Source organism: Tenrec ecaudatus, chromosome 1 (assembly GCF_050624435.1).
Source record: "Tenrec ecaudatus isolate mTenEca1 chromosome 1, mTenEca1.hap1, whole genome shotgun sequence".
In the NCBI taxonomy this organism is placed as follows: Eukaryota; Metazoa; Chordata; class Mammalia; order Afrosoricida; family Tenrecidae; genus Tenrec; species Tenrec ecaudatus.
In genome coordinates, this window is record NC_134530.1 from 182087672 (window position 1) to 182112484 (window position 24813).

A 24813-nucleotide genomic window follows, 5' to 3' on the forward strand; every position below is an offset into this window, starting at 1 on the left:
ATGGAGAAGAGACAGCAGCAAGCCTCCATTAAAACGTTAGAAACCAAAGATGGAAGGTATGAAATTTATTATAGGAGTAGTGAAAGTGGTCAATAATGACATAAAACTCATAAAGAGCAACATCCAAGGCATGCATGAGCTGACAGACTGATTTCAGTAATTTTGAATCAGATAATTATATGGGTCAGTATGCCCAAAATGATAAATTCAAGAGGAATGGAGTCACGTTTTTTGTTCAAGATATATCTTAAAGCACCTTTCTGTCTGTGATAGAATGATATCTGTACATTCACAAGGAAGATCATTTAATACAACCATTAGTCAAATTTATGCCTGAATCACTAAAATTCTCACAAAAAAACCCCAAAACACCCCAACTCGTTGCCATCAAGTCAATTCTGTCTCATAGCTAGATCCTATAAAACAGAAGGGAACTGGCTTGTGTGCTTCCAAGACTGTACATCTTTATAGAAGTAGCAAGCCTCATCCTTCTCCCTCAGGGAGGCTGGTGGTTTCAAACTCTTGACCTTGCAATTAGCACACTACATCACTAGGTCTCCACTAAAGCTAGTAACAAAAAATCTTAAGAATTCTACCAAGTTCTTCAATCTGAAAATTGATCAAACATGGAATAAAGAGGTATTGATAATTGTTGGTCATTGGAATGCAAAAATTGGAAACAAAGAGGAAGAAACAATAGTTGGAAAACAAGGTCTTGGTGATAGAAATGAAGACGAAAGAAATGATAGAATGTTGCAAGACCAACTACTTCTTCATTGCAAATACCTTTTTCAACAACGTAGACAGCAAATATACACATGGACTGTGCCAGATGGATTATACAAGAATCAGATTGATCATATCTGTGGGGAGAGGTGATGGCGAAGCTCAAAAAGAAGCCAAATCAAGGTCAGGGTCATCTTGGAACAGACCATCAATAGCTTATATTCAAGGTCAAATTGAAGCTGAAGAAAATTAACATAGGTTCACAAATGATAAAATACAGGACATCTTTAGAAAATAGTTGGCACATTGAACACTAAATATAAGATGAGCTGTGGGAGGACATCAAGAACATCACACATGAAGAAACCAAAGGGTCATCAAAAAGACAAGAAAGAAAGACCAAAATGATGTTAGAAGAGACTTTGAAATTGGGTTTTGAATGTAGAGTAGCTAAAGAAAATAGAAGAAACTAAATAAAAGAGCTGAACGGAACATTTCAAAGGGCAGCTTGAGAGAGGAAAGTAGAGTATTATAATGAAATGTGCAACGATCTGGAGTTAGAAAGTCGAAAAGGAAGAACACTCTCACCGTGTCTCCAGCTGAAAGAATTGAAGGGGGGAAAAAAATCAAACCTCAAGTTGAAATATTAAAGGATTCCACAGACAAAATGTGTTGAATGTGTTGCTCTCGGTGAGAACTGGCTTGCCAGCACCTAGCAGCCACCATCACAACATGGGCAGATTCCTGACCAACACAAGAAGCATCGAAAGAAGATCAAGAAATGCACAGAACGAGAGTGGCACAAGGAACTGGCCAACTAGCAAGCATCCCAAGAGGTGGGAGGCAAACAAGCAAGAAAGGGCCCCACAGGGAGAGTTTACTGAGATGCTGTCCCTGTCCTGTGAGGCAGGCTGTGCAACTGTGTTTTGTATGTTTCCCCTGTGTGTGTTACAGTCCATGAATAAACAGGATGAGAGAGGGAGAGAGAGATAGAAATAGAGAGAGAGAGAGAGAGATATCACATCTTGAAACCAATATCCCCAGTTTCCTTCTCAAACAAATCTAAACAATGGTCTAAGTGGTTACAAAATACAAAAACCCAACTCACTGCCATTGAGTCAATGCCAACTCAGCAACCCTATGAGACAGGGGGGAAGTTCTCCTATAAGTGTCTGAGGTTGTAACTCTTTACAAGAGTAGAAAGCTCCTTCTTTCTCCCTCAGAGTGGCTGACATTGACAACCCAATGCAGAACCACTACGCCACCATGGCTCCTTGGGCCTCTGCTCATGCCCTCCCTCAATGCAAGAACACTTTGCCCTAACAACCTAGCATTCTGTGATACTCAACCTCCCAGCACAATAGCTGAAGACAAAATGGGTGCATAAGCACATATGGTGAAGAAAGCGGATAGTGCCCAGCTATCAAAAATATAGCATCTGGGGTCATAAAGACTTGAAGTTAAACAACAGCCATCTAGTAGAGAAGCAACAAGCCCACATGGAAGAAGCACACCAGCCTGTGTGATCATGAGGTATCTATGGGACAGGGTAACAGGCATCAGAAAACTCAAAACAAACAAACACACAAACACCATATTGTTGAGAATGAGGCGGGTCATAGCAGAGACCCCAAACCCAACTGTAGACAAAGGGACAGCCCTCACAGAAGGGTTTAAAGAAAGGGATGAGTCAACCAGAGCACAGTATAGCACCGATGAAACACACAATATTCCTCTGTTCCTTGAGGTTTCCTCACCCCCCACTATCATGACACCAGTCCTGCCTTTCATTGTGGGCTAGACTGGAACATATGCACACATACAGATAAGAGATAGAGCACAGGGCACAAGGAATCCAGGAACAGGAATGGGAGTAGTGATACCAGGAGGGTAGGGGAAGGTGGGGAGAGGAGAGGAAGAGGGAAACGAAAGCTATGATCAACCCATGACCACACACACCAGGGGGACAAACAACAGAAACCATGGGAGAAGGGAGACGGTGATCAGTGTAAGGTATGAAAATAATAACAATTAATATTTTATCAAGGAGTCACGAGGGTGAGGGGGAAGAGGGGGAAAAAGAGGAGCTGATATCAAGGGCTGAATAGAAAATAAATGTTTAGAAAATAATGATGGCAACATATGTATCATTGTTATAAGAGCTGTAAGAGCCCCAATAAAATGACTTTATAATAAAAAGGGGGTAAGAGAAATATCAAATTATCAAGAACCAATAGTCTTAAAGGAAGAAGTTCAATCTACATTGAAAGCATTAGCCAAAAGCAAGGCTCCAGGAATTGACATGACACCAACTGAAACGTTTCAGCAATGTAATGAAGCACCGGTGGTACACATTAGTCTATACCAAGAAATTTGAAAGATAGCTAGCTACCCAGTCAATTGAACGGAAGAGATCCATATTTGTGCCCTTCCTAAAAGAAAAAAGAGCAGAATGCAAAAATTATCAAACAATGCCATTAGCGTCACATGCAAGCGTCATCATTCAAAAGTGAGGGCAGCAACCCATTGACAGAGTGTGCTTCAAGCTGGCTTCAGGAGAGAATGTGGCGTGGAGATACCGCTGACATCAGCTAGATCTTGGCTGAAAGAGAGAATACCAGAAAGATGTTGACGTGGTTTTATGGACTATACACAGGTATGCGACTGGGTGAATCATCACCAACTAAGGATGACACTGAAAAGAATGGCAATTCCAGAACGTTTCATTGCGCTCACCGGGACCTGTACATGGACCAAGGAGCAGTCAATGAAGGCGAACAAGGGAATACTGGGTGGTTTAAAACTGGACAAGGTGTGTGTCCGGGTTGCATCCTTTGTACAGCCTTATTCAAGCTGTAGGCAAGCACATCATCTGAGAAGCTGGACCACATGAAGGCGTGGGCGTGGGGTGGCAGCAGGATGGGACAAAGCTTATTAACAACCTGTGATATGCAAATGACACCACCTTACTGGCTGAAAAGCACAGAATGTGAAGCACTTGCTGGTGAAAATTAAAAACGACAGTATGGGTTACAACTCAATGCAAAGGATACAGCTTGTCCTATGGACTGGGATCAAAGGTGAGGCTAAGAGATTCGCATGGAGGAGAAATAGTGAGAAGCAGCGCTGCGCCCCGGCGCGGGAAGATGGGGGCACAGGAAGTGGGGAAAGTGGCACAGCCCTGGACCTTGGGGAGACGCGGGGGAGTGAACTGCACCCCGGGGCCTGGCCGGACACGGAAGTTCCTGTATTTGGGGGTACAGGCGGGCGGGCGTCCGGCGGCTGTGGTCCGGAGCGGGGTGGCTCGGGCTCCAGCCGCGCGGTGGCGCCCTCCCTCGGCCGGAGGTCGTAACCTCCAGCCCCTCCGTCGCAGCAGAGGGCAAAGCATCAGTGCCACCTAGCGGCCAGAACCAACCTGGACGGCGGTGGACTTGGGATACTCTGAAGTTCAAGACCTCGCGCCGGAGGTGCTGTAAAGTCGCTTTTTTGACCATTATGAAGAGAAATCGAAAGGTATCCAAAACAAGGGGGCCTCATAAGCTGCAGTGATTTTGTCCAGCTGAAAAAATACTTGGAATATTCCACCAGAAAAGTCAGCGATGTCCTAAAGCGCTTCTCCGAGGATAGCTCATTGACTTACTCTCTCAGAGGAGATGCCGTGGGTTACATGGGATTCGGGGAGTTCCTGAAAATCGATCTTGAAGTTCATAATGTGCCCAATAACCTGAGCAACGTACTGTTTCAATCCTTCCATACTGGTCACTGCTTAGGTAAGACTGCGCCTGAAGATGTGTGTCTCAGTGATGGCTCTTGCTATTTTGCCCCTGGAGGGTGGCCAGCCAGCAGACAAGCTAGGATTCACCTCCAGCCTGCACAACACGGACAGAAATGCGATCCTGGACAGCCCAGAAGTGGACAGAATCATCATACAAATAATGCGCGTGGCTGACTATCTGGCGGGATCTGTCTGAGCTGAGGCAGATTCTTCAGCAGATGATAAAAGACATTGGCTATGAGTTAGTTAGCTTATTGTGCCTACCTGGCCGATAAACACATGTGGGATTAATTCAAGGGCGGGAGGATAAATGGCTTGGCGAGCCTCGCCTTTCGAGTTCTCAGGTCTCTTGCTTTGTGATGGTCGCACCAGGGTGCTGCTGCTTTAGCAGTTCCCTGCTTCAGCTGGCAAGGCTCGCTTCCTGCAAGACATCCCCAAGGAGAAGCCACATGGCCCTACCCTGATGCAAGCCTGGGTGCTGGAGCAGCTGTGTGGAGACCCCTGCCAGCGGTAAGATGCTTATACATTCACTGACTCGGCTTCCCTCCTGCAGTCGGCATCATTACGTCTGTTTTGTGAGATGGAGGAGGACTTTGTGGATTGGTGTTGGAAATATGGGTTCATGGGTTCATGTTGGACTTGAGGGCTTGGGCAGCATTGGGTTGGGATGTTTTCTTGATGCGCACTTAACCTTCATATAAAACTCTCTCTTATACATGAGTCGCTGTGGATTTGTTTCTCTGAAGCACCCAGACTATCATAGACTATCATGGCAGTGGCTCCATCTCCCTAACTGAGTGGCTCCGGGCTGGGGCCACCGCCATGACACTGCTAGTGCTCCTGGGCCTGGAGATGACCCCGAAGGACAATGGGCAGCACATGTGGAGACCTAAGAGGTTCCCCCAACCAGTCTACTGCAACCTGTGTGAGACCAGCATTAGTCTCAGCAAACAAGGGCTGAGCCCTCTGTAAGTACCTCGCTCATGACCAGAGTGTCGTGAAAGCCATGCCTTGTGAAGTCAACACCTAGGCCAAGTTTCAGAAGGACCTAGGTGTCCAGCCACCTGTGTGGGTGTGAGGAGGCTGTGAATCGGGCACTGTGACTATGATCAGAAAAAGATCCAGTACTACCACAGCTTAAGTGGTCTGCATGGGCGTGGTGCCACCTAGTGATCAAGATGACTGCCTGCAAGTAGCAGGCCAAGAGTGTGACTGGGCTGTTGTGTGGTCATATCCTTTCTCCATCTTCCATTTCCCTCAGCGTTCTGGCCTCTGGAGCTGATCACAAAACAAGCAGAATAAGCCAGAAGAGCATGGAAGACTTAAATTCAGGCACTTCTGAGGCTCTGCAGATTGACCTTGTTCCCAATACCCACCCACTTCTCGTGTTTGTCAACTCTAAGAGTGGCGGCAAGCACGGGGAGAGGGTGCTTTGGAAGTTCCAGCCTCTGCTAAACCCTTGACAGGTTTTCAACCTCCAAAAGAAAGGTCCTAAGCTGGGACTCAAATTCTTCACTGGTGTTGCTGATTGCTGGATCTTGGTGTGTAGCTGAGAGCGCAAAGTGAGCTGGCTTCTAGAGACCATTGACAACGCTAACTTGTCTTTTGTGCCTCTGTCGCTGCGTTGCCCCTGGGTGCTAAAAGGACAGAATTTGGGGAAATTCCTCAAGGATGTAGAGATGAGTAAAATGGTATACATGGAGCAATGGTCTGTGGAAGTGAGTCCCCAACGACCTGAAGAAAAGAGTGAGTGACCCAGTCCCTTTCCGGATCATCAATAATTACTTCTCCAATGTTGTGGAGGCCTCAATTGCTCACCAATTGGATAGCGTGTGTGACAAATATCCTGAGAAGTTCAAGAGCAGAATAAAGAACAAGCTATGGCACTGCGAATTTGCCACATCTGAATCCATCTTCTCAACCTGCAAAAAGCTGCAGGAGTCTTCGACAGTTGCAATCTGTGGGAGACCCTGGGATCTGAGCAACCTGTCCCTAGATGGCATCGCAGCGCTGGACATTTCTAGCATGCACGGTGGCTCCCACCTCCAGGGTGAGACCAAGAGGCCTCGTGGAGAAAGCCAGATCAGCCAGGCCCTTGGTCTTGGTACACAGGCTAAAGTCATCACCAACCTTGAGATCCTGAAACCTGGTGCAAGATTTATGTGACAAGCGACTGGAAGGGGTGGGGCTGCAGGGTGCCATTGAGATGGACTTCATCTATACCAAGCTCAAGCATGCTGGACCTCGGCTGGCCAGATGCCTAAGATCACCTTCAACACCACAAAAACCTTCCCCACTCAAATTGCCGGGGAGCCATGGATGCAGTCACCATGTACAATCAAGATCACCCACAAGAACCAGATGCCCATGCTCATGGGCCCACCCCTAGGATCTTCCCATTTCTTTGGCTTCTTGACTTGAACCCACCAGCCATCCCTGGAACTCCGCCCCATAGCCTTTGCATGTTGCTGCCACACTGTCCTGCCAGCTCAGGCAAGTGCTCCTTCAGCCTCCCAGTCCTCATTACCCTGCACCGCCTCTACTACTCACTGTGCACATGTGTGCATCCAGGTACATGCACACACATACACCCCACAAACACATACATTGAAAGTGCCTCATCTGAATAAAATGACTTTTTTCCCCACTGGGTGGTGGTGGAAAGATTACAAAAATCTTCACAACAGGACCAATAGATAATACTATATTAAATGGAGAAAGCATCAAAGTTTGCGAGGATCTCATTTTACTTGTATCCATAATCAGTGCTCATTCAAACAGCAGTCAGGAAATCAAGCAATATATTGTACTGAGGAAACCTGCTGCCCAAACCTCTTTAGAGTGCCGAAGAGCGAAGACACCACTTCGAAGATTGCAGTGCGCCTGACTCTAAGTCACAGTGTTTTCACTCTACTCATCGGCTGTGGAAGTTAGCCATAAGGAAGGACGCCCTTAGAAGGGTGGACGCATTTGAATGACGGTGCAGGTGGAGAATGTCGGGAGCACCATGGACTGCCAAAAGAACAAACAAGTCTGTCTAGGAAGAAGTGCACCCAGAATGTACCATTGAAGCGAGGATGGCAAGACTTTGTCTCGTGTGCATTAGAAATGTTACCACAAGACACTAGTCCCTGGAAAAGTACACTATCCATGGTAAAGTGGAGGGGCATCCAAAAAGAGGAGGAGCTGCCAGGAGAGAGACTGACACAAGGCTGCAAAATTGGGCTCGAAGAGATCAACAATGGGCACTTGCCTTGGCAGTGTTTCATTCTGTCAGAGAGTGTTGCTACGAGGCAAAATTGACTTGATGGCACCTGAGAACAACATATTTAAATATAGATAGAGAGATACACTTGGATATATGTGTATCTTTATCTCCTATATATGTGTGTGTATAAGTGTATAAGATAAATAGATGAGGATGATAGATAGATAGGTAGATAGATAGATGACAATTAGGAGACAGATGGGATGGTGCATCCACCAAAAAGTTGTCTCCTGAGGAGCGAGAGGAAAGGGGTTAATAGCGCTAGTGAAGAAATGTGTCAGGGTGCCGGGACTCTGGACCTACAAGGCTATACCCGCGTAAGGATTGTGTAATAGTGACTTCATGAGCCAGAGTGAGCAAGCAGCAAGCAAGGATGTGGACACACTGAACTTCACAAAGCCTTGGGGAAAAGAAAGGAAAGAGCTCATTGCCCATTATGATCTTCAAGGCAAGTTGTTACATTCTGCTCAAACCCCGCTCCATTCTTGTGAATGTCTCTGACCGCCTTGACGGTCATCGGGTGAGAGGCCTGTGAGGGCTGAGACCTTGAAGAGGGGAGGAAAGCTGAGACCTGCTGTTGCTCTTTGTTCTGCCAGTTATCAGAATGTGTTACTTTCATGATCAGTGGCTGCGTCAACTCCGACATAAGAACGATTGTGAAGGTGGCACAGGACCGGGCGGTGTTTCCTTCTGTTGTGCATGGCATCACCATGGGCCAGAACCAACCCAAAGGCACCTCACAACAACAACAACAACCTTTCATGACCGTGATCAGCTCTGGTCAACAGGAGTTTCTCAGACAGTTTTAGCACAGAGATGCCTTTTTGCTCTGTTGTCGGCCAGTTTAAGGAGCTCTGTCAGGTAGGGGTTGGACTGATAAATGCAAGGTTGGTGGTTCAAAGGCACCAGCCGTCCAATGGGAGAAAGTCAAGACCATCCACTCCCACAAAGTTTTACAGCCATCGAAACCTACATAGGGTCTTCATGAGTGTTTGTTTTGTTTTGATTTGGGGGACAGTGTGGTAGTAAAGACAAGTTACTGAACACCTTTTCAGTCTTGCAGGTGTTATAAGAGCGACATGGTTGATTTTCTCCATTTAGCAATAGTCCTTGGGCACGAGGGTTGAACACTAGCAACTATTGTGTGTATGGACCAGTTTCTTTACCCATTCGTTCACTGATGGGCGTTTGGGTTTTTTCCATCTCTTTGCTATAATGAACAGTGCTGCGATGAACATGGTATGCATATGTCTGTTCATATTATGACTCATTATTTTGGATATAGACCCGGGAGAGGGATTGCTGAATCATATGGAATTTATATTTCCAGTTGTTTGAGGTCACACCACATGGATTTCCACAATGGTTGTAGATATTTAGAGCCCCACCTGAAGTGTGCGAAGCTTCTAATTTTCTCACCCCCTCTCCAGCATTTGTTTTCCAATTTTTTGCTTGGTTTTGTTTTAATTTGGCTCTCATTGTTGGCATAAGGTGTTATCTCATCGTACTTTGATTTGCATCACCCCTTTGTTAATTGGATTATTTATCTCTATCTTAATGAGATGTTGCATTTTCTAGAAAAACGAAACAGGACCCATACCTCACCTTATGCACAAAGGTCATGAGCAGACAGTTCGCCATAAAAAGCATCCAAATGAATAACAAAAATGAAAAATGCTCATGATCATTAGCCATATGGCAGAACTATCCACCACCAAGACGGCACGACCTCAAACAACTGGGAATAAAAACTGCTTATGATCGAGCTATCCTTCTGCTGGGTATATATCCAAAAAGTCCATTGTAGTTCAAGAGAGCGAGTACTTTTCACAGCAGCAAGAAGATGGAAACAATCTAAACACCCATCAGTAGAAGAATGGATAAGGAAACTGGTACACACCCACGGTGGAATAGTATGAATCACTGAAAAACAAACCAGCAGAGATGACACCAAGGAGCACCTATGGCACGAATGGTCCTGGACAACATGATGCTGAATGAAAGTAGCCAAGTCCTGAAGGACAAATATTGTGTGAAATCACTGTTATAAGGAGGGGTGGGGAGAAAACACAAAGACAAAGGCATTCATACCAAAGGGAACAGGCTTTGAAGGTGGCCATGGGGACAAGGAGGGAAGATGAAGTAATAGGCTAAAGGGATGACAGTTGTTATCGTGAGTAAAGAAGAATGCAGTCATCCACAAGAGAAATAAGGGGAATCCAACAGGAGGAGTAGGGTAAGCTCTTGGGGTAGGGGTGTGATAGTAGTTTAAACTGTTGAATACAAAATTGGTTATTTGAGATGTCAGACCCCCATCTAATTCAAAATTGAAAAACTTTAATTACTCTGGCTCTAATTCGAGAGAATAATTCATTCTATATGAAGGCGAATAGTTTAAATACCCCAGAACTTAGACTGAAATAACACCAAGACTCTTGGATAAGAAGGGATTTATTTGTTCAGTTGTTGTGTTCTTCCTAAGATAGTAATATGTTTTCAGATAGCTATCCAGGGTTAAGATGATAGTTATATAATCTTTAGAAAGAGCTTATAGGCATACCACTGCACAGTTGCTGTGATGGCTACGAGAGGAAGGATAGGCAGTAACAAGTGTAGACAAGGGTTGAGAAACCAGAACCGGAATACATTGCTGCTGGGATGGTGAAACAGCAGTTACTTTCTAAAACAGTTTGATGGCTTCTCAAAGTGCTAAATATAGAGCCCAGCAACACCACTCCTAGGTATATATCTAAAAGAATTGAAAATATTTATCCATGCAAAACTTGGTACATGATGTTTATAGCCATATTATCAGTACTATTCATAATTGCCAAAAAATGAAAACTGCTCAAATGGCTGCTAGCTGATGAGTGGGTAATCCTGCTATAGCCATAAAATTAGTGTTTGACCACAAAAAGAGAAGGAAGAGCTGATATTTGCTACAACATGGATAAACTCTGAAAACATCGCTCTAAGATTCCTAGGTTCCTAAACTCATTTGGTCTCCCATCCCCTTTTCAGAAAAAAAGAAAAAAGCTACTCAATGTCCCTGGCAATTAAAAACTCTTAATCCAGGATAAAGTGTAGGTATCTGCTTCTGCTGTCCCTTTGAATCCTCTCAGTGACCCCCGGGAAGCGGTAGCACTGCTCTACGTGAAAGAAGCTAGACACAAAGACCACATGGTGTAGGATTCCATTTGCAGGCACTGCCCAAAGGAGGCAAAGCTGTATAAACAGAAAGCAGACTGGTTCCTAGGGACTTTGTCAGGAGGGGGAGAGGGAGGGTGAGGGAGGGTGGAGAGCTTGTGGGTGTGGGCTTTCTTGTAGAGGTGTTGAAAATCTTCTGGAATTAGATTGTAATGGTGGTTCTACAATCCTCTGACTAAAACGGCACCTACTGAATTGTATGTTGCAGAAGGATGGATTTTATCTACCCAAACGAAATTATAAGGAAGAGCCTCAATGTATGTATGTATGTATGTATGTATGGATTGTGGTAAGAGCTGTATGAGCCCCCAATAAAATAATTTTAAAAGAAAGAAAGAGCCTCTACACAGAGATACAGATACTCAAGTTTATTGTTGAAATTTAAAGGGCCTGCCATCCATTTAAATAAATACAATATATTTAAAACTATACAACATGCTGCTGTGACTTAAATATCTTATGAAACCCAAACACACACCATACCATGTTTTATGTTATACAGTTATTTACCTTGCAGTAATAAATATTTACAGTTTTTGAACATTTTTACAGAAAATAATAATTCCATATATAGCCTGATCATAATAGTGACTTCTGTTTTATTGTGTTTGGTTATCCCCGGGACAACCCCCCCCACCCCCCTCTCATTTTCCAGAATTTTCTGCCTGTTTAAAACCTTCATGGTCCTGACCATTAGTACACATCCCTGTTTGCTGTTGGCTTTGCTTTTGCCAGTGTGAAGGCAGCCCTCCTCTGAACCCTCCTTTTGAAAACGTGCTGGATTAATGACCATGTGGCAGCGCACTGATGCTCACATTCTGCGGTGCTGGCACTGCCTTGACGATGGAAATTGGTTAGGAATGTTCACCTCTGCTCATAAATAAACATAAATAGTTGCTTATAGAGGCAATCCTTTCTTCAAGAACTCTCAAACATACAGACTAAAACAAGATGGGAACATGCCATTAGACCCCTTCCTTTTCCAGACACCAGCGGGAAATCGCTTCACACAGTAAATGTACCCGACATTTACAATCTTATGCAATAAACAAGAACTATATGAGTCAGAATTGACTCGATGTCAGTGAACTTGGCTTATATACACTTTATATCTGAAAATATCTTTGGAGGACAGCAGCATACAGCCATATTTTTCTTTTTTTCAATAAAGACTTTCATAATATTGTATTTTGATGTGTTTCCTATTTTGCTTAAATAAAATCAGAGCGTTTGGCCAACATGGAAGATTTTCATCATGGAAACCACACACAAACAGAAAACCGGGCACTGGGTAAGCCCTCCCTCCTGTTTTTATTCGACTCCTCCTCATGTTTTAAACATTGTAGTGTAGCACTCAAACATCTGTGCTGGGCAACCCAAAACCCAAACTCACTGCCATCGAGGTAGGACAGGCCCTGTGGGTTTCCAGGACTGTAGCTCTTTCTGGGAGTAGAAAGCCTCACCTTTCTCCCTTGGAGCCACTGCTGGTTTCAAACTGCTGACCTCGTGGTTAGCAGCCCAACTCGAACCCACAAGGAGACAATATCTTCACTTTTTTGGACATAAATTTACTACAGAAATAGCAGTAGAAAATGTTCAAAGCAAAGAGATGGATAAGGTAAGTAACTTTTGCCTTATCAATGTCCCTAATATCTGCACATTGAAGTCCAACAGTAGAACGTTAAACTATTTCCAGTACAAATAAATACAAATAAAAAGAGCACAATCTTTCGGTACCCATTGAAACGCATGGAATCCCATGGGGTTGAAAGTAAGGCTGTGCTTCATAAGCCTTGTGCAGGGCGGGGCACTCTTCTCGAGGGTCTCCTATGGTCATTAGCAATTTTGTCATTTTTAAAAGTTATTACTGGCCAATTTGTTTTCTCTAAACTTGTCAAAATATTATTTTCCCTGGTGACAGCCACCACGTTAATAGCGGTTGGAATACTCCCCCCAAACCCTGTAAACTCTCTGCCGTGGAATCAGTCCTGGCTCATAGTGACCCCTGTGGGTTTCTGTGACTGTGAGTGCTTACAAGAATAGAAAACTCAGTCTTTCTCCTTCAGAGCTGCTGGTGGTTTTGAACCACTGGCCATGGGGATCACAGCGCAATATGTAACCACTACATCATCCGGGCTCACTGCAAGGGACAAAGGAAAGGAGCAAAGCCACACCATATTGGGCTTCTTCTCCAGTGTTTCATGGCAAGCATGGCAGAGCTAGGATAGGAATTTCAGAGCCCTGGCTTCTTCCTTTTTGTCTGGAAAAGAATATCCTTTCCCTTCAGTACCCAATACTTTCCTGTTCTGAGACCAGGAAAGAGAAAGCCGAGTCTCATGGGAAAGAAAAAGCTGAGTCTCATAGGTTGAAGTCTGGCCTTCGCCACTGGATTTAGGACGGCTCAACACCATGCCGGTGCTGCAGGCAGCAGGTTTAGTAGGTGAGAATTGCCAGAGGTTCACGGAGAACGTTCTCTCAGCTGCTTCAGTGCATGGCTTCAGTTCCCTGAGGTACCATCTGCTCCTGCAAACAGAGGCATGCGTGCCGTCAGAACACGTCACACTTTTGCATATCAATAGTAATAGGAAAATCCATGTTCAAGCAAAGTCCTCTTAAGGTTCTCACTGGAATTGTCAGAAAAGGCTCTTGTTGACTGACAGTAAGTCTCTAAGTGTGCGCTGTGCATGTCCTCATTTAAGTCTAACAACAGTTCTATGGGACGGATCATAGTACCAAGTCAGTGCTAATAGGCCACTGTGCTGTTGGTCAGGGTGATGGAGAAACTTAGAAATGGATAGTGGTAACAGTTGCACAGCATGAAGGATGTAATTAATATAAGTGATTTGTACATGTGAAAAATATTGAAATGGTAAATGTCTTGTTATATGCATTTTTATAACATACACATAGCAAAATGTCTGTCGTTTCAATATTTTTACACATTTAACCTTTTTTACATGTGAAACACAAAACATTTTCCATTTTGACATTTTTTTGCATTCATAACATATCTTTGAGAGATTGCCTGGGGGTAGAAGCTATTAAGTGACAAAGCCAGGATACAAATTCAGGAAGTTCACATCTGTTTCCAGAGTGTGTCGGTTCCTTCCCACCACACGCACTATACTGAACCATAACCTACAGGAAATGGAGGAAGTGGAGCAAGTCACGTTACATTGAGGGGGCTATCAGGAATGAGATGACACAAAAGTGTCCCACTGACAATCTGCTCTGTGACCCCTCAACTGATTCCTGATGTTTTTTAAAAATCAATAAATGTGATATGGTGAAAAAGAAGAGATTTCGTCTTGGCCCTCTGGACAATCTAGACCTATTATTCCTTCTTTCCCAAAGAAACGGCAGTCTGTCTATGAATGGGCAGTGGACTGTGTCTTTGAACTGGTGAATTGTACTCTTATAACCACATGGGCAAGCATGTAGTGTATTTCAACTCCACTCCAGTTTACTAGGACTGACGGGGGTGTGGGGCTTGGAAGAGTCAACCTAATATTAACTTATGGTAGAACTATAAGAATGATATAGTTTGTCGAGGCACAGCTCAACTAGAAATCCTCCATAACTATGACCCGAAATTGAACCCCTCTGAGCCACGGAGACTCTCAAAGACACTAGCTAAGTCAAAGACCCAGTTCTTATCTGAGTGTTATGAATCTTCCTTGGGATTTCTTTGCACACACACACCCCTGTATCTCCGGCCTGTCTCCTCCAGACTCAGAGTCTCTCGGAGTGGGAAGGTCTGTAATTACAATCTTTGTTAAAACGAAGCTTTGTTTTCCCAGTTTGTGTCTGTCATTCCACGCTTTGCATCAGTTTGACAAAACTCTTTCACTCAGCCTACATGTGTGTTGCAAGAGCAGAGAAGATGGGAGGCAGTCACTAGAAGAAACATCTGACTAGACTCCTTTTTTAGGCATGGGAAAATAAATCTCAGAATCTTTTAAATCTACCTCGTTCCTAATAATCTAACAACGGCGAAGGGGAGATGCAGGGCCTCTTGTTCCTCACTCTACAGCAGGACTACTTGTTACCAAATCTTCTCTGCTAATTCAATCTGTGCCTTTGAATTGGCAAGTGACACTTAAGATCATTTTTTAATCTGCAAGCACTCTTTTGAATAAACTTGATAAGATGTTATAGAAATAAAATATTCCTGTCTATATTATATATTACTTCAACCTAAAGAGGTGCATTATCCGTAAGATGTGGCTATTTAAAGGACAGTACTTTAACCTTTAACTCCATTGTGTATCTGCACCTAAGCCTCACGTGTGAACTTATCCTGTTATTGCACATTTTGCATTTAGGATTCTAGTAAAAAAATCTACTGTCCAACTATGTTGTGCTTTAATGAGAGATTAGTATGTCAATAAAGAATATAGGTGCAAGGTGAGAGTAACATGACTGTGGTGGTGAAGGCTATGTCAACTTGGCTGGGCCATGGCTCTCAGTGACCTGGCAGTTTTGAAATGAAGTTCCATTTTGTGATCTGATGTGGTCACCCTCCATTTTCCTTTTTTTAACCCTCCATTTTCTTAGGATGCCAATTTCCACCTAACAACCCGGACTTTTGGCTTAACCATGATGATATGTGAGAAGTGGGTGTATATAATGAGCACAAACCTCAAATTCACGGCCAGTGAGTCCATTCTGATTCATAGCAACGCTATGGGACAGAGAAGAGCTGCCTCTGTAGGTTTCTGACACTAAAACTCTTTATGGGAGTAGAAAGTCTCTTATAACCTTTGCTACACATAGGAGACCTGGTGGCACCATGAGTTAAACATGGGCTACTGAAAGGTTGGCAGGTCGAATCCACTAGTCCCTCTGAGGGAGAAAAATATAGTAGATGTTTTTGCAAAGATTTACAATCTTGGAAACTAGGGACTAGTTCTACTCTGTCCTCTAGGGACTCTAGGTGTTAGAATTGAATAAGTGTGTTTGCTACACACCCAGACACTTCAGAGTTCTCCTGAAGTTTGAACTTTAATAACAAAAGTCCAACCACAACTCTAGAAGTAGAAAAGTTTCAAGAAAATAAGACATGACTTCTGATGAGCTAGATTTTGCCTGTATCTAATCAGATACAGGAAGGATGACTACAAAGTACACTGAGACTCCTCACCTCCTCATAGTCCCTTCCCCCAAAGCTCGGCCACCCTGCAGAAGCACACCAGCTACAAAGCAATGAAAGAGTGTTCCAGAAAATACCTGGAAAGTGGCCATTGTTCTCCAGCAATAGGGTTCAAAGGGCAACAGAATATGCAGAGAGAACAGCGCTTTCTTATAACCACCAAAACATGTGATTATGAAGTCTCACCTGATGCCTTTGAAGTTAAATGGACTCTGAAGTCAGTTCCCGGTTATAGCAACTGCTGTGGAATAGAATGAAAATGCAAAGTTAGGCACCGTTACCTGACCTGAAAACGGGGGAACGTGTAAGTTGTTCAATGGCATGCTTTGTAAAAGAACATAACCTACCTGGGGAACAAATTGTCTTCCTGCAAGAGAAAACAAAACAAAACATTAACTTAAGGCTAAATGATTTTCTTCTTCTTTTTTTTAAAAAACATTTTATTAGGGGCTCATACAACTCTTATCACAATCCATACATACACATACATCAATTGTATAAAGCACATCTGTACATTCTTTAAGGCTAAATGGTTTTTAAAAACACATCATATCCACAAACACGGCTTGATTCATAAAGGGTTTTCAAATTCAGTGCCTGCATAATAAAGTGCAAACACAAGGAAAAGGGTATGGTGTTGAAGTTTACAACGGATCCTCTACCCAAAGACACAGCAGCTAACTGACTCCAGCAAGTGTTTGCAGGCTCGGCTAGCTGGAATTTTATGGGAACTTTCCTGTTCTGTAAATATCAGAACTGAATTCAGGAAAGCTTGACAATTCTGTGGGCCAAACCTACCATGGCTGTGGCCGTTCCCTGTGAAATACTCCACAATATAAGCCTATCTCTTGGAAAATAGTTGGTGCATTTTTCAGGCGCACTAATCAGGGCAGCCTTATTGCACAACTGTAGGGGGCGCCACAGAGCTCAGTGCGAATAGCAGCGTCGTGAATTGTCAGCGCAACGAGGGCAATATTTCCTAACACTCTTCCCACTTTGAGCCGCCATATAAGCTCTTTCTTAAAATTTTCATTTCATTACACTACGGTTGATTCGTGGTCATCTAATAATTCAATGTTAATCACTGTTTAACATTGCAGAAGGCCACGACGCCACTGACTCCTTTTGTGAGAAAATATCTCTATTTCCAAAAACGTATATGGAACGCATTCATGAGCCCACGCACCTTTCTTCCGGAGGCGTTTCAGGAGCCAGAGGAGAAATGGTGTTAATGCCAGAAGGGAGGTCCCAGCAGTAGAAAGACCAACTGCCAAGGGAACAATGGACTCAGCGGCAGCTAAGGAAACAGAAGGAGAAGAATGGTCACAGGAAAGAATTGCCCTTTTTCTCTAATTAAATTGATACTCTAGGAAGAACAACCATCTTGTCCAATGCACGAGGCAGAGACATGGGCATTAAAGACCTGTCCTATTTGCCCCAAACCATTTTTGCAGGCTGCTCGTCTACCACTGTCCAGGCAGAAACACAACTTGCTCTTTTATAACACTACACCTTAGTTAATAGTGTTTCTGTTTCTCTCTCACTCACTTTCCTCCCATCCCACCCTGGTTTTCCTTTTCCCTCTACCTCTTTTTCCAATAGTCAGAATTCTAACCTTTAAGCCAATACACCACCCCACCTCTTCTTCACTATCCCAGTGAATTCCCCAGCTTTGCAAACTGAACAACCTTTATGGTTGGACATAAGGAATCGTTAACTCTTGTAATCTGGTGCCTCCCCGTCTTCTCTCTAGGACCCAGACAACCACTACCAGTGAATGCCTCACCTTCACAGCTGGGCAATATCCCAGACCAGTGTCCTGAGGCACCGCACGTCAGCACTGCAGAGCCATTGAGTGTCCACCCTTCGGGACACATAAATGTGCATTTGGTCCCAAACACAGGCTCTCCACTGCAGCTCATGTTGATTTTCCCGGGAACTGCCAGATTTGAACACTGCACCACTGCATGGGAGAAGCAAAGAGGTAGAGGTAAATAAAGGGCTATTGGAAAACTTCTAAAATTGGTTTACACTTCACGGCTAAAAGTGACAGCAAATATAACTGGTAAGCACTACCTTCTTTGAAGCATGCAGGGAATTAATTATCCAACCCATCGAGCAACTTGAGTTGTAGCCCTTAAAGTCTGAACTCAATCCCACCTTGGCAGGAGGGGGCTTCCTGTGTCCACCGTCCCAGAGACGTGCACTCAAGTAGAGCTGATCCGCGTAACTCAAAGCCTTCCCCACAGCTGAATGCACAGGAGGACTTGTAGGTGAATTCTCCAGAGGGCGAATGGGTACATGTCATCGAGCCACTTTGGGGCTGGCTGACAGCTCCACATCTCACAGCTGGAAGACATCAAAGAGCACAGGATAGGTTTGTTTTCATCTGGTAGCAACAGGTTGCTCAAAGTAACCAAGTCCTTGGCTCTCCAATAGAGCTTATCTTAAACAAGTTAAAAATACAATCAGAACAAAAACGCTACCTTCACATTTGGGTCTGTCATTGTCCCACTCCCCAGTGGGGCCACACTGAAGCCTTTTGGATCCCTTCAGCATGAATCCCTGCTCACAGGAGAACTCACAGCTGGATCCACTTTCGAAACTTCCAGATGCATTAGGAAGACAGTTTACATAGCCTCTCTCTGGACTGGACAAGGCCTTGCACTGTAGAGCTGAGACATCAAAATGATAGAAAATGCTGAGTGGAATCGGAAGATGCTGGGCATTTGATGAGTGGACCCAGTTCATTTTAGACAGAAGAATGTTCAAAGAACTCTCGACTTATCCCTGGACAACATAGACGATGAGTGTGCTTTCTTAAAAGTCCAGTACCCTCGATAGTAATGGTGCTTCAGGATAGACAAGAACAGTGGTTTCTGATGCTGTCTTTCTGACATACAAGAGAACTTAGGGTCATAAAACAGAGTTTATGCAGCCAGAGTGCAACTTATGGGTTGTAGATACTTACAGAATGGGAAAAAAAGGGAAGATGTATAAGACACCCATATAAAATTTGTGTGTTTTGCAGTTTGTGGTGATATGAATTTTTGTGACTAAAACTCATTCTGTGCTGGATTTGGCTACAACCAACTTAGTGTCTGATAACCAAGCCTACTTGCGTTCAATATCTTTGCTCTTGTTTTTAAGTGAAAATTGCATCTCGGTGCTTAAGTATGTATGAAGCATATCTTACTTCGTACGTTAGGCATTCTGGGCGCTGTTAGTTAAGGGTGGTTTCAGAAAAAGTTATGTTCAGAGTTTTAGATTCAACTCAAGTTTTCAAGACGCTACTATTAGGATTTGCTCCTGTGATTTCCACCTGGGTTGAAAATTCTACTGGTTCCATGCCAATGTCCATATGCTTACGTTGGCACAGCACAGTTAAGAAACCAGAAAAGTACCTGCTGCTGGTTTATTACACACTGTCCTTCCCTTGGTCAGGCATTGGCTCTTTTACTGAAATCATGAAATTGCAACATGAATGCTGCCCATCAAATCTAATTTCTCTAGCTAACGACGGCATCTCCTGTTCCTTCCCCAGGCACACCTTTGAAGGCTGCTGCTCTTTGAGGATGGGCACGCTGCCGAGGGGAGGCGTCGGGCTTACCTTCACACGTTGGGGTCTGTTGTGTCCATTGCCCTTGCGCAGTGCACTCAACCTGGGCTGCTCCCTGCAACGTGAAGCCTTCGTCACAGGTGAAGCGGCACGAGGACTGGAAGGTGAACTCTCCCGCAGGGGCCTGGCTGCAGTCCACAGAGCCGTGCTGAAGCTGTCTGATGGCGCCGCAGGTCACAGCTGCAATACATGCATCCATTATAGTAGCCGGGGTTTTACAATACGTGGTGCTGGTTCCCAGTGAGCGGCTGAAATGAGACAACTCTACCTTCGCACGTTGGCCTCTGGTTGTCCCAGGACCCAGATGAGGTGCACTGGAGGCTCGGCGCTCCCATCAGGTCAAAGCCTTCGTCACAGTCAAATGCACAGGTGGTGTTCCACGGGAAGCTTCCAGGGCTTTGGAAACAATCCATGCTTCCGTTGGCAGGACTTGTCAAGGCAGCACACTCAACCACTGCGGATTTAAAAGAGCAGAATTTTTTTCACTTCCTAAAATATATAGCTTTATTTTTTGTAATACATTCATAGATAGGACTTTTTCTTGTAATTAATTAACATTTGATTGAATTTCTTAATATTACAGTTTTTTTGGTTTTTAAAAACATTTTATTAGGGATTCATACAAGTCTGATCACAATCCATACATACATCAATTGTGTAAAGCACATCTATACATTCTTTGCCCTCATCAATTTCAAAGCATTTGCTCTCCACTTAAGCCCTTTGCATCAGGTCCTCATTTTTTCCCCTCCCTCCCCGCTCCCCCCTCTGTCATGAGCCCTTGATAATTTATAAATTATTATTTTGTCATATCTTGCCCTATCCAAAGTCTCCCTTCACCCAATTTTCTGTTGTCCATCCCCCAGGAAGGAGGTCACATGTAGATCCTTGTAATCGGTTCCCTCTTTCCAACCCACTCAGCCTCTACCCTCCCAGTATCGCCCCTCACACCCTGGGTCCTGAAGGGATCGTCCACCCTGGATTCCCTGTGCCTCCAGCTCCTCTCTGCACCAGGCTACATCCTGGAGCAGCATTTTTTATAGAAGAGTGGCAGTGTCATTCATTTCCTAGAAGGGGGAAGGTGTTTCCCCAAATGAGTGCGAAAGCACTGTGTAAACTCTGGGGACATGCCCCCCACAGTAAAACTGCTTTTTCTCATTTCCACTGATATTTTCATCATCTCTGATGAATTATTTACTTTGACCGTGATGAAGGATTTTTTATTTTTTTAATTATTTACATAAAGTTAAAAAAAAGAGGTCTAGTTTGTGATGAGTTCTGATTTTTTTTTTTTAAGAAGCCTTACTTTGGTCAACAAACACAGGATATTTGCTTATTGTAAATCAGTTGGACCTGCAGGAAAAGTTTATTTGCTTGTTTGTTTAGCTCTGGCTCAGGAAATCAAAGATCCCTGGTGGCATAGTGGTTACAAGGTGGGTTGCTAACCCTGAGATCAGCCTTTCAAACCATGAGCCTGCTCTGAGGAGAAAGAGTGGAAAGGCTTTCTACTCCCGTCAAGGTGGCAGTCTCGGAAACCCACTGGGGCAGTTCTACTCTGTCCTACAGTGTCCATGGATCAGAACCGATTCGATGGCAGTGAGCGTTTGGGGTTTTATAGCTGGATCAGAAAGATAAAACTGCTGTGTGTGTGTGTGTGTGTGTGTGTGTGTGTGCGTGTGTGCACACGTGCGTGTGTGTGCATGTGTGTGTGTACAGAAAGTGAGAGAGAGAGAGAGAGAGAGAGACAGAGACAGAGAGAGAGAGACAGAGAGGGAAAGCTTGGCTAACATGACCTTGAGCCAGTCTGGAAAAGAAGAGGGGAAAAATGAGGATGCCACGAGAGTTCTAGAAAATATTTCCTCTGTTATATATGTTCCTTCATAAATTGCCAGAGCTAAAGACATACTCACTTCCAGGTTTATTTTATTTTTCTTTCTTTTTGAGATAGAGAGGGGTAAAAACCTTTCTCTATTCAGGCGGGTGTTAGATTGACCCTATAGATTGACTGAGAGTATACATTTTATTACCTTAAGAAAGACAACCAAAAATGACTTTCCTTAGCATTTTTTAGTTAAGTGGGATTACAAAAGACAAAGGCTGCTGGGGATGAGTTAGAGAGTGCACATGTATTCCAGAGAGACTTACCATTGCAGGCTGCTGGGGGAGCGCTCCATTTTCCAGAGGAGGTGCACCAGGTGGAATCCGTGTTGCTGGGGAGATAACCCCTTTCACAAATGACTGAGCAGGAAGAATTGTAGCTGAAGTCTCCCCATGGGTGGGTGCAAGCCAGGCTCCCATGCTCAGGGGCTTCCTGTGCTTCACAGGTCACAACTGAAAAATGAAACCCAATCACTTGTGCCCATCCTTCGCTTTGTATAAGGAGGAGGGGCACCCACTGCCTACTGTGTACCAGGCCCTGCAGGGATACTTTATCTGCGTGTGATCGCATGGTCTCATCTATCAGGCTATGAGGTTGATACTAGCATCATCTTCATTTTACAAATGAAAAATTCGGGACTCAGAGAGTTTCAGTGACCCGTCAACATCCCATAGCCAATGAATGGCGAATCTGGGGCTTGGATCCTGGCGTTCCATCTTCACCGGGCATTTTACTCTGTGCCAGGGAAGGGAAGGCAGGCAGATTTGCCTCCAGAGCCAGATAGAACATGAGAGGGGACCACCATCTCAGGTGAAAGGAGAGCTGAGACTAAGACTTACCCTGCTCACAGTGGAGTCCGCCGAAGCCCGGGTCACACTTGCAGGTGTAGTTATTGATGGTCTCCACACAGTCCCCGTGGCCGCTGCAGGATGTATTGGTACAGGCAGCTGTGGGAAGGACAAGTGTGTCAACAACGGTTGCATGTAAATTTAGCACCAACAATGTGCACAGAGGGTTGATCAATGCGACAGAGGGACAAAGTGCCAGAGCTGAATTTAGGTTTCTCTCTTTTGGAACTCACTGTTACTCTGTGACACAACAGGAGGAGCAGCAACCAGCACCACACATAGAAAATCAACGTTCTCACGGATTCTGAGTAATGCCCCTACCACCGATGAACACGTTACAAAGACGCATTATGTGTGTATACACATTCTGTACCTAGAAAAGCCACTTGATGTTGAGTGGATTCTGACTCCTTGTGACCCAATGTGTGTCAGAGTAGAACTGTGTACTTTAGGGCTTCCGCTGGCTGACTTGGGGGGAAGTAGGTAGCCAAGCTTTTCTCCCAAAGTGCTTCTGGGAGAGCCCAAACCATTAATTAGCCTCTTGGTTAGCAGGCATGTGAGTTAACCATGGGCACCACCTAGGCATATACACGCAAAAATATGCATTCTTGGCTAAATTTATATGAAGAAGCAAAAAGAGATGCTGTATTCATCAAACAAAGCTTGCTTAAAACCACAGGGTCTCTTTTAGAACATGAAATGGGCACACTGGAGGTGGATTTGTACATACTGCCACCGATCTGTCAAGATGCCCACAGACTGAAACGCCCTCCCCGGCTGCCCGAGCCCCACCTGTGTAGCACAAGGCCAGCTTCCTTTTGTTGCAGCTCTCGTCGTTCCACATGCCCATGTCCTTATCTCTCTTGATGTAGATCTCCACGCAGTCCTCGTTGTTCCGCTTATTGTTTGGCTCCCCTGGAGCCCAGTTCTCAGCTTCTTTGGTCAGAGGTTTCTGGGTCCCCTCCCAAATCCACACGCCCTTGGCCTTTCTGATTCCAATCCAGTAGTAACTTGGCGAATAGCTTAAGATGGTGTTCAAGTACAGAATCTCTTCTTTGTTTTGAATGGCCACCAGATGGGTGTACCACTTTTGGCAATACGCACTTGCCTCGCTGTAAGTCATGTTTTGGGTGGAGGTGTTGTATGACCAGGCTCTGCCTTCTTTGGTCAGAAGCAACACTACAGGGAGACATGGGCAAAATGGTAGCGGTTAGTCCAATCTTCTTAATCTTATTGTGCTTCTCCCCAGGGGGCCAAAACTCGGTGCCACGTGAACAAAGCAGTCGCCTTTAGTGTGGCTCAAACATTTAAAAAATTTTCAGAATTAAGAAAGTGCGTAAAAACTACACTTATTGTGACTCCCCTTGCCACTGGCCCTCCCTACTCACTGGGTAGTAAAATAACAAAATTTCATTGAGCACATAATAGGTGCTGTCCAACGCTGCCTGAAGCGCTGTATGCAGGCATCATGCTTACTCCCACAGTGCCTCAGGAAAATTAGTGCTGTCTGACCAATATTTCACACCTAAAGAAGGCAAGCCCCCACGGGGTAAATTCAATGGCCCTGTTCATGGGTAGAGTCCGTCCAGACTCACACTGATCCCCGGTGTGCAGAGTTGCACCGTGATCTTTTGGAAGCAGATTGCCAGACTTATTTTCTGAGGCTCCTCTGCATGGGTTCGAACCTCCAACCTTTCGGCTGGTAGTTGAGCATTTCAAAATTTGTGCCACCCAAGGATTCAAATTGCCCGTATCCCAGGGCCTAACGCCTCATCCCATGACTCTCCGTGTATTAACTCTTCCATATATCGACAATGCTATGTCTAAGATGCTAGTCTAATTAATGACATTGACTTACCCAAAGTGAGAACAGACAGAAACTGTGCTGCAATCATGACTCCAAGAGTTCTTTTTTATCAAGGATCCAAGGAGAAATTCTTGTCTGGAGAAGGGGAAAGTGCAAAATTAATCATATAATGAAATTCTGGACAGCTGCTTGCACCCATCATTTTACAGCAGCATCTTAAGAATTCCAGTTCCACAATCTTTGTGTACATCAAAGATATTTACTCACATGAATAAATACAAAATCTCAGATTTTTCCTCATTTTGGGTAAAGCAAAAAGTCACAGTTTTCACTGTCTCGCACCATAAGAACTTGCAGACGAACTTTTACCGGAATGCCTCTTGCCTGCCTATTCATACTGACAACCTGTGTTCCATGGCCCTAGTCTACTCTAGAAAAGACTTCTGCACTTACTGTTTTTGGAAGTGGCTATCCAGGTATCTTCTAAAATCCTCTGGCGTAAAGCGACACTTGGTCTATGCTGTATTTTTCC

At 44.4% G+C, this 24813-nt stretch overlaps 1 protein-coding gene and 1 pseudogene across 1 annotated transcript; one reads left to right on the plus strand and one right to left on the minus strand.

Annotated features, from left to right (window-relative positions):
- On the plus strand, nucleotides 1-6922 carry LOC142438948 (diacylglycerol kinase alpha-like; annotated as a pseudogene).
- A 9435-nt stretch (nucleotides 6923-16357) lies between these two features.
- Nucleotides 16358-24369, minus strand: SELE (selectin E). Its single transcript, XM_075541011.1, has 12 exons — nucleotides 24333-24369; nucleotides 23267-23653; nucleotides 22466-22573; nucleotides 21893-22078; nucleotides 20016-20201; nucleotides 19739-19927; nucleotides 18615-18803; nucleotides 18289-18477; nucleotides 17915-18091; nucleotides 17315-17425; nucleotides 16476-16495; nucleotides 16358-16369 (listed from the first exon to the last, which is right to left on the minus strand). Exons 1-12 carry the CDS (start codon nucleotides 24367-24369, stop codon nucleotides 16358-16360), a joined length of 1791 nt encoding a protein of 596 aa, XP_075397126.1.
- Nucleotides 24370-24813: the final 444 nt, after the last annotated feature.

Excerpts from the sequence above, each read along its gene's own strand:
- SELE (XM_075541011.1), bottom strand. The coding sequence starts at position 24,369 with ATGATTGCAGCACAGTTTCTGTCTGTTCTCACTTTGG. Across the intron at positions 20,202-21,892 it reads TCCCCCAGCAGCCTGCAATG|TGGTTGAGTGTGCTGCCTTG; the intron begins GTAAGTCTCTCT and ends TTAAATCCGCAG. Across the intron at positions 18,092-18,288 it reads GGAAGCCCCCTCCTGCCAAG|TGGTGCAGTGTTCAAATCTG; the intron begins GTGGGATTGAGT and ends TCTCCCATGCAG.